The sequence below is a fragment of the Passer montanus genome, unplaced genomic scaffold (assembly GCF_014805655.1).
Source record: "Passer montanus isolate IOZ18808 unplaced genomic scaffold, ASM1480565v1 scaffold171, whole genome shotgun sequence".
Taxonomy (NCBI): domain Eukaryota; kingdom Metazoa; phylum Chordata; class Aves; order Passeriformes; family Passeridae; genus Passer; species Passer montanus.
The window spans coordinates 555,947-564,591 of record NW_024364382.1 but is presented as its reverse complement, the minus strand read 5'-3'; the positions used below and the strand labels follow the sequence as shown (position 1 = coordinate 564,591).

General features: G+C 66.4%; 2 protein-coding genes across 4 annotated transcripts in view; one reads left to right on the top strand and one right to left on the bottom strand.

The window, feature by feature from the left end:
- Positions 1-170, bottom strand: part of TIMM10B (translocase of inner mitochondrial membrane 10B) — an 805-nt gene extending 635 nt beyond the window's left edge. The window contains exon 1 of the mRNA XM_039704284.1: positions 47-170. Within this exon, the coding sequence (XP_039560218.1) occupies positions 47-85 (39 nt within the window). The 5' untranslated portion in view covers positions 86-170. The remainder of the gene's footprint in view (positions 1-46) is intronic.
- On the top strand, positions 157-5,379 carry ARFIP2 (ADP ribosylation factor interacting protein 2). Of its 3 annotated transcripts, none has more exons than XM_039704283.1 (9): positions 157-236; positions 851-962; positions 1,044-1,152; positions 2,005-2,115; positions 2,603-2,718; positions 2,825-3,046; positions 3,408-3,565; positions 3,639-3,813; positions 4,149-5,379. In XM_039704283.1, the coding sequence occupies exons 2-9, from the start codon at positions 864-866 to the stop codon at positions 4,302-4,304; spliced, it is 1,146 nt and encodes a 381-aa protein (XP_039560217.1). In that variant the 5' UTR covers positions 157-236; positions 851-863; the 3' UTR covers positions 4,305-5,379. The 3 variants fall into 3 exon arrangements, with proteins under 3 accessions (XP_039560217.1, XP_039560214.1, XP_039560215.1); XM_039704281.1 differs by lacking the exon at positions 157-236 and adding an exon at positions 321-622 and having other exon boundaries at positions 855-962; XM_039704280.1 differs by lacking the exon at positions 2,005-2,115.
- Positions 5,380-8,645: the final 3,266 nt, after the last annotated feature.

Here is an 8,645-nt window from a genome sequence, read left to right as displayed (position 1 = left end):
CCGCCCCCCCGGGACGCGCCGCTGCCCGCCCCGGCCCGGCGCTCACGCTGCGGAGCTGCTGCCGGTGCTCGGCCGCCGGGTCCATCCCGGGCCGCGCCGGGCCCGCTCCCTCCGTCCCAGCGCGTCACCTCCGCCGGGCTCAGCGATGACGCCACTTCCGGGCCCCTGACGGCACTTCCGGCGCGTCCGGGCGAGCGGAGCGGGAGCGGCGCGGGGGGGCCCGGCGGGGCCGGGGCCGCCGCCGCCCGCAGGGCCGGTTCCGGCAGGAGCGGCCACCGGGGGTCCCCGCCGAGGTCGGTCCCGACCCGGGGCCGTGCCGTGCGTGGCTGCGCAGCGCTCCGTGCCGACGCTGCCCCCGGAGGCTGCGGGGCCGCTCTGCGGCGAGGATGGCGCGGGGGTGACGGCCTCTGCCCGCAGGGCTCGGCCTGGGCCGGGCCTGTCCCGCGGGGAGGGGGCGGTCACGGGTAACGGGCTCTCGGAGCCCGCCCCGGCCCCGCCTGCTCTGGAATGTGCCCCGACCGGTCCGGGCGCAGCGGCCCCCCCGCTCTGCTGCGGACGTGGCTGCCGGGGCCGTGCCGGGCGCCGCTGTCCCGGGGCAGGGCCGGCGGGGATCCCCGGCGGGGTTTGTGAGAGGGAGCGCGGAGAGCGGCCGGGGGCCGGGGAGCCCGGGAGTCCCGGGCGGGACGGTGTGGGAGCCGCGGTGGGGTCGGCGCCTCGGGCATGTGCCACCTGCGGCTCCGTTCTGCGAGCCAGGGTGTCCGGCCGGGCCGGGCCGGGCTGGGCAGGGGCTGCGGGAGGCCCTGCACCGGGGGCAGCGTCTGCTCGGCGCCGGCAGCACGTCCGTGTCCCTGCAGGCCCTGAGGATGTCGGACGGGATCATGAGCAAGGCAGCCACCATGGAGATCCCCATCAGCAGCAACGGGGACACCAGCAGCCTGCCCGAGGACGACGGCCTGGAGCAGGTGCGGGGGCGGGAAGCCCGGGGGTGTTTGGGGCTGGCCCAGGGCTGTGCTGTCTCTTCATGTGTGCTCCTGTGCCCCCAGGACCTGCAGCAGGTGATGGTGTCGGGACCCAACCTGAACGAGACCAGCATCGTGTCGGGCGGCTACGGGGGCACAGCCGAGGGCATCATCCCCACGGGCACCATCAAAGGTACCGGGGCTGCTGGGCAGGCAGGGGGGTTGTTGTGGGGCGGAGGGGCTCAGCTGCCCTCAGTGCCCCGAGTTCTGGCACAAGGCTGTGCCCTGGCTGTCCTGGGTTGTTCCTAGCCGAGGTGTCTCCTGGGTGGGCTGGGGGTCTGTGCAGGGCAGCGTGTGGGCTGTGTACTGAGGCAGAGCAGGGGCTGCTGCCCCAGCTGCTCTCCCTGGGCTGGGCTGCTCCCCTGTCACAGGGTGGGGTCTCTGCTGGGAATTTCCATCCCTGTGGCATTCTGAGCCCCTGCTCTGGTGGAGGATCCCAGGTATGTCCTGGTCCCTGTGCACTGGCAGCTCTGGAGTGTGCTGAGGATGGGGGGCAGGCAGGGAGCCCGCACCCCACTGACCCCTTCTTGCTGTCCCAGTCAGACTGGCCACAGCAGGGTGCCTGGGCTCTGCACCCTGGGACACCCGGCACCACTGTCCTTGTTCCATGCAGACCTCTCCCTGAGGGTCCCCACAGGGCTTGAGGAGGGTCCATGTGGGGAGAGAGGGCGAGTGCACGCGTGTGTGCTTGCCTAGAGCACTGCCGCTGCTGGCCGTGTGTCCCTGTGTCCCGGCGTCCCCGTGACGCCAGGCCTGCCCAGCCCTCGGGGTGCAGGCGTTCCTGCGCAGGGGCCATGGCTGGGGGGTTCCTGGGCTGGGGGATCGGTCTGTGTGGCTGCAGCCGCGTCTCTGGGTTCCAAGGCTCACCTCTGCCGTCGCTCTCCCGCTGCCGCCCACCCGCGCACTCGTCCCTGTCCCTCGCCCCGTCCCCTCTGCCCTGGCTACCCCACTGTCCCCTGCCCTGCCCCCCGCTCGGCCCCCGCAGCCCCCCCGTTTCCAGGCTCTCTTGTCCACCCTCACCCCCCCCGAGGAGCATCGGTGCCCCCGAGCGCGCCCGCTGCCCGCAGGATGGCCCGGCCGGCCGCGCCCCCCGCAGGTACTGCGCCCCCGCCCCGCCCCGGGTGCCCCAGGGACCCGGGTAAGAGCCCTGTGGTGGCTGTGTCCTGGCCAGAGCCCGGCGCTGATCCTTGTGCTGGGACAGAGACAGCGCTGGTGGGCCCCGGGGGCTCAGAGGTGGGTCCTGGCCGGGGGGCTCACTCTGCCCCTGAGCCCACCTGGGGGACTCCCAGTGCTGCTGGCAGTGTTCCCCCTGTGTCCAGCCTGGTGGGGGTGGTCAGCAGCATGGGGCAGGGCCTGGTGCAAGCAGATAAGGCTGGGCTGGGGTCTGTGCCCCCCTCAGGGGGCCTGGCAGGAGCAGGGTCCTCAGCACGTTCTGTCTGATCCAGTGCTGGGCATATGCCCAGAGCTGGGCATGCTGCTGTGGAAACAGCAGCTCCAGGACAAGGGCTCTGGGGCTGCCCGGTCCCCATGGCTGCTGCCCTCCTGGAGCTGGTGCCAGGTTCCTATCCCTGTCCCTGTGCCAGGCCCCGGGCTGCACCCACCACCCCCCGGACCCCCAGCTGGTGGAGAGGAGGTCGTGCGTGGCATTGCCGTTGAGAAGTTTGACATTGTCAAGAAGTGGGGGATCAACACCTACAAGGTGAGGGGACACCAGCAGCCTTCCTGCCCCCCTGCCAAAGCAGCTGCTCTGGGGGGGGTTCGGGGGGCTGACAGATGCCCGGGGGCCCCGGTGTCCCCTGCTGCAGTGCACCAAGCAGCTGCTCTCGGAGCGCTTCGGCCGGGGCTCGCGCACGGTGGACCTGGAGCTGGAGACGCAGATCGAGCTGCTGCGGGAGACCAAGCGCAAGTACGAGAGCGTGCTGCACCTGGCACGGGCCCTCACGGCCCACCTCTACAGCCTCGTGCAGACCCAGCACGCCCTGGGCGACGCCTTTGCTGACCTCAGCCAGAAATCCCCCGAGCTCCAGGTGTGCCTGCGCTAGGGGGACACTGGGGTGAGGGCAGGGACGCCTGGGCACCAGGCTGGGGGAGGATGGGGAGTGCCAGGACTTGGAGGGGCACCTGGACACTAGGGCTGGGGGGGCAGGGGTAGCTGGGGCTTGACACTGGGGTTGTGGGGGTCAGGACTTGGGGAGTCACACTTGGGCACCAGGGCAGGAACACGATCTGCACAAGAGCAGATGTTGTGCTGGGCTTGGTGGTGCTGCCTCATGGCTGGCCTGGGTGGTCTCAGGGGGCTTTTACCCCAGCACCAAGGCACCCTTGATGGAGGGGAGTGGGGATGTGATCCGCAGCCCCTCACCCGTGCCCCCATCCCTCTGTCCCCAGGAGGAGTTTGGGTACAACGCGGAGACGCAGAAGCTGCTGTGCAAGAACGGGGAGACGCTGCTGGGCGCCGTCAACTTCTTTGTGTCCAGCATCAACACGCTGGTCAACAAGACCATGGAGGACACGCTCATGACAGTCAAGCAGTACGAGACGGCCAGGTGGGACAGGGAGCCGGGGCTCAGGGCTCGGGCAGCTCTGGGGCGGGTCAGTGATGCCGGGGGTGCTGTGCAGGTTGGAGTACGACGCGTACCGCACGGACCTGGAGGAGCTGAGCATGGGCCCGCGCGACGCCGGCGCCGTCAGCCGCCTGGACGCGGCCCAGAGCCAGTTCCAGAGCCACAAGGACAAGTACGAGAAGCTGCGCGCAGACGTGGCCATCAAGCTCAAATTCTTGGAGGAGAACAAGGTGGGTGCAGGGATGGGAGGTGTGTGGGGGGGATGAAGGGCACAGGAGTGGGAGATGCGAGACAGAGGTGGGGCATGCAGAGGTGGAGCACATGAGATGGGGGGGTTGGGATAGGGATGGGGGGAAGTGCAGGGACAGGAGGCACAGGGATGGGGTCCCTGCAGGGATTTCACAGCCATGTTGAATTTGTCACTCAAGGACACGAATTGGGTGGAACGGGCAGTGCAGGGGGGGAGCGGTGGCACTCGGGAGTGTCTCAGAGGGCTTTCCAACCCCTTTCCTCTGCTGCTGGCGTGGGCTCAGGCCCCCCCAGTCATGATCCCCTCCCTCCTCAGATCAAGGTGATGCACAAGCAACTGCTGCTGTTCCACAACGCCATCTCTGCGTACTTTGCTGGGAACCAGCAGCAGCTTGAGCAGACCCTCAAGCAGTTCAACATCAAGCTGAAGACCCCTGGCGCCGAGAAGCCCTCCTGGCTGGAGGAGCAGTGAGCCCCCTGTGCCCCCTGGATGGAGGAGCACACATGGACCTCAGTTGTGGCCAGGGGCTTGTGGGGGCCACAGCCCAGGCCTGCTCTTGGATGGGGGGGGCCACCAGGTGTGGGGAGCTGCCGGTGGGCTGGGTCCCCCCTCATCCCACAGCCCCTCCTCAGGGCAGGGCGCAGCAGCTCCTCAGCACAGACCCCACACAGCAGACAGCTGGAGCCCCCCTGCCCCTGACACTCCTGAGGGGGCTCGCTGGGCTGCTGCCCCCAGACACCCCGCTCACCTTGGGGTGAGCCAGGACCTTCCACTGTCCCCCCTCTGCCTCCCCGGGCAGGATGAGGGTGCACCCCTCCCAGGCCCACTGCCAGCCTCCCCCCAGGGAGCCCCCTGCCCTGTGGCACAGGGGAGCTGGGTGGGGGCAACACTGGAACAGCCGGGCCCCCCCTGTGTCAGGGAGGAGCTGTGTGGCCTCCCTGCTGCACCTGGCACCCAGGGGGGCTCCCACTCTGCCCGCCAGTGCCAGGGACACCCTGGCCCCCTCCAGGCTGGTCACAGGTGTTTCCAGCCTGGCCGCTCATGCACTCCTGATTCACAGGGGGCTGCACTCCCCAAAGACCCCCCTGCTTCCCCGGGGCTGTGGCATCCTGGGCTGGGCTGTGAGGGGTCCCTGTGCCCTGCTGCTAGTGGCAGGGGGGAGTCGCTGGCCAGGCACAGGTCCCCTGGAACCCTGGGAGAGGACGGGGGGCTCCAAGCAGGGACCAAACGTCAGTGGAGGCACGGGGTGCACGCGTGCCCATGCATGTCCGTGTGCGGGCACTGGCGTGTCCCGGGCCTGGGGCACCTGTGCTGCACACGGGGGCTGGGGTCCCGGCCAGGGTCCACCCCCACCCCGTGAGGGGCCCCCCGCCTACCCCGCACTTGGGCACTTTCTCCTGAGACAAAACTGTTGGTTTTTCTTGCTCATTAATTTAACTGATAATTTAATGTCGGGATCCGACTTCCCCTGCCCCGCCCTGGTGACGGTCTGACCCCCCAACCCCTGACTTCTGTGAAACCCCGAATAAATGGACAGATCAGTGTGTGCTGAGCTGCAGTGGGGCAAGGAGGGGCTGCACCCCGCGGGCTGGGGCTGCCAGGGTGGGTGGCAGACGGGGGCACACAGCGGTGAGGACTCTGATGGAGCCCTAGGGCAGGGGGGGCTGGCTGGTGCCTGTGGGGGCCGCAGGCTCGGAAGGGGAATGAGCTGGAGCACGGGAGAGACGGCTCTGGGGGCTTGGGGGGCCCTGCTCACTTGTGTCTGGCGAGGGGAGCCACCCTTGCTCCAGCATGAACCAGGACAGGTGGGAGTAAGTGGGGACAGGATGGGGGGCACCGCAGGGGGAAGCTGGGTGGGATCGGCCTGGGGCTCCTGGCACCATCACCACTGTCCCACTGGTGGCACTGAGAGCTTGGGAATCACACTGGATAGATTCCCCTTCCCCAGGCCAGGCACTGGGGCCAGTGCCCTCCTCCATCACCCTCCAACCTATTCCTACTCTGGTTGCTGCTCCCCTGGGCTCCTGGACACCCCCCAGGACTCTCACTGGCCCCTGGACGCTGCCTTCAGAAGATTCCCAACACCCCTGAACCTTCCTCCTGGACACCCTCTGCCCTGGAACACTGAAACCCTCCCATGGGGCCCTGCCACTCCCCAGATGTGGGGAGGGAGGGAGGGAGGGATGGATGGATGGATGATGGATGGATGGATGGATGGATGGATGGATGGATGGATGATGGATGGAGGATGGATGGATGGATGGATGGATGGATGATGGATGGAGGATGGATGGATGGATGGATGGATGGATGATGGATGGAGGATGGATGGATGGATGGATGGATGGATGATGGATGGAGGATGGATGGATGGATGGATGGATGGATGATGGATGGAGGATGGATGGATGGATGGATGGATGGATGATGGATGGAGGATGGATGGATGGATGGATGGATGGATGATGGATGGAGGATGGATGGATGGATGGATGGATGGATGATGGATGGAGGATGGATGGATGGATGGATGGATGGATGATGGATGGAGGATGGATGGATGGATGGATGGATGGATGATGGATGGAGGATGGATGGATGGATGGATGGATGGATGATGGATGGAGGATGGATGGATGGATGGATGGATGGATGATGGATGGAGGATGGATGGATGGATGGATGGATGGATGATGGATGGAGGATGGATGGATGGATGGATGGATGGATGATGGATGGAGGATGGATGGATGGATGGATGGATGGATGATGGATGGAGGATGGATGGATGGATGGATGGATGGATGATGGATGGAGGATGGATGGATGGATGGATGGATGGATGATGGATGGAGGATGGATGGATGGATGGATGGATGGATGATGGATGGAGGATGGATGGATGGATGGATGGATGGATGATGGATGGAGGATGGATGGATGGATGGATGGATGGATGATGGATGGAGGATGGATGGATGGATGGATGGATGGATGATGGATGGAGGATGGATGGATGGATGGATGGATGGATGATGGATGGAGGATGGATGGATGGATGGATGGATGGATGATGGATGGAGGATGGATGGATGGATGGATGGATGGATGATGGATGGAGGATGGATGGATGGATGGATGGATGGATGATGGATGGAGGATGGATGGATGGATGGATGGATGGATGATGGATGGAGGATGGATGGATGGATGGATGGATGGATGATGGATGGAGGATGGATGGATGGATGGATGGATGGATGATGGATGGATCGATCCCTGGCCATGCTGAGCTGCTGGGGTCAGGTGGGTCTGCCCCCCAAGGGATGAGGGCTGTTCCCAGGCACCTGCTCCGTGCCCCCAGGCCCATCCACTGGGTCCTGTGGGATGCTGGGGAAGGACCGGGGGTCTCTGCAGGGAGGAGGAGCCACTGGAGGTGAGGGTGGAGGGCCAGAGGAGGTCCTTGGTGGAGGGCAGCCCGCATGCTCCTCCTGTGCTGCAGGGGTCCCAGCCCCTCGCGCCCGCTGTGCTGTGGTGCCCGTGGGACACGCTGAGCCTCAGCGCCTTCTGGGGCTGCCTGGCTGGGAGTGAAGGCCCTGGGGTGGGTCCCGTGTCCCAGGGCAGGAGCTCCCTATCACCCTCATCGTCATCCTTGCTCCTGGGGCACTGCCATGGCTGCACAACCAGGTCTGGCCTGGCTGTGGAACCATCCAGACACTGAGGCCAGGGCGGAGGGTCAGGGGACCATGCTGGCCCCCCCCATGTGGACTGGGACAGATTTATTGGGGGCTGGTTCATGGCAGAGCTCTGGCTCCATCCTGCAGCTGACAGGTCCCCAAATGTGCTGGGCTGGGTCAGCACCTTCCTGTCCCTGTGGCCATCATCCCCCATGGCCTTCTCCAGCAGTGGCCTGGCTGGGGATAGGGGCACCTCCTCTGCATCCCTGGAGCTCCAGCTCTGCCAGGCTGCCCGGTCCAAGAGCTGCCCCCCCATCTCACCCGAAGGAGGCAGGCAGGAGCTGCTGGAATTCCCGGGAAGCTGCAGCAGGTGGGCTCGGTGCCACGTCCTGAACGGGGTGGGGCTCCTGCCCTGGGGGTGGGGGGCACCAGCTGAGGGGGGTGATGGTGATGAGGGGGGTCCCACGCGGAGGAGGAGCTGTGGCAGCTGGCAGGTGGGAAGATGTGTGGGCTCCCTGCAAACTGAGGGGCTGGGCAGGCCTGCTGGGCTCTGGTTTTACTCCTATCCCCCCCTTTATAAACCCCTTTGTACCCCGCCTGTGCCTCCTTTATAGCACCCCTCTATAACCCCTGTTTTTACCTGTGCATCCCCTTCACGCCCCTTTATACCCACCTGTTTGCCTTGACCTTCCCATTATTCCCCCTTTATCGCCCTTCTATATTATTCTTACTTCCCAATTTATACCACCCGTCACCCCACGCCCGGTAACCCTCTGCCCACCAGTGCATGCCCACATTCCCCAGCCCTGTTCCTCTCCAATTCGGGGTCAGCCCCCCCAGATTCGGGCCGGGATGTGGTTGCCGTGGCAACAGCCGGGTACCCCTGGATGCGCGGCGCCCCCCCCAGCTGCAGAGCCACAGCCCAGGCGAGACCACTGACGCTGGAGGGGGGGCTGAGGGGTCACTGCGCACACTTTCCCACCGCGCCCTCCCCAGGAGCCCCGCAGCCGGGGGCGGCAGCGCGTCCTGCGGCGGCGCTCGGCCGCCGCGAGCGGGCCGTCCTCGGGGGCGGGTTCCGCGGGACGGGGCGGCGGTGGCGCGTTCCGCCTCCCCCCGCGGAGCGCGCGTGGTGCCG

Bases quoted from the DNA above. Each gene is read 5' to 3' on its own strand.
- ARFIP2 (XM_039704283.1), top strand. From the start codon at position 864: ATGTCGGACGGGATCATGAGCAAGGCAGCCACCATGGAGATCCCCATC. The intron at 3,566-3,638 runs GTGGGACAGGGA...GGTGCTGTGCAG, and splicing joins AAGCAGTACGAGACGGCCAG to GTTGGAGTACGACGCGTACC. The intron at 3,814-4,148 runs GTGGGTGCAGGG...CTCCCTCCTCAG, and splicing joins AATTCTTGGAGGAGAACAAG to ATCAAGGTGATGCACAAGCA.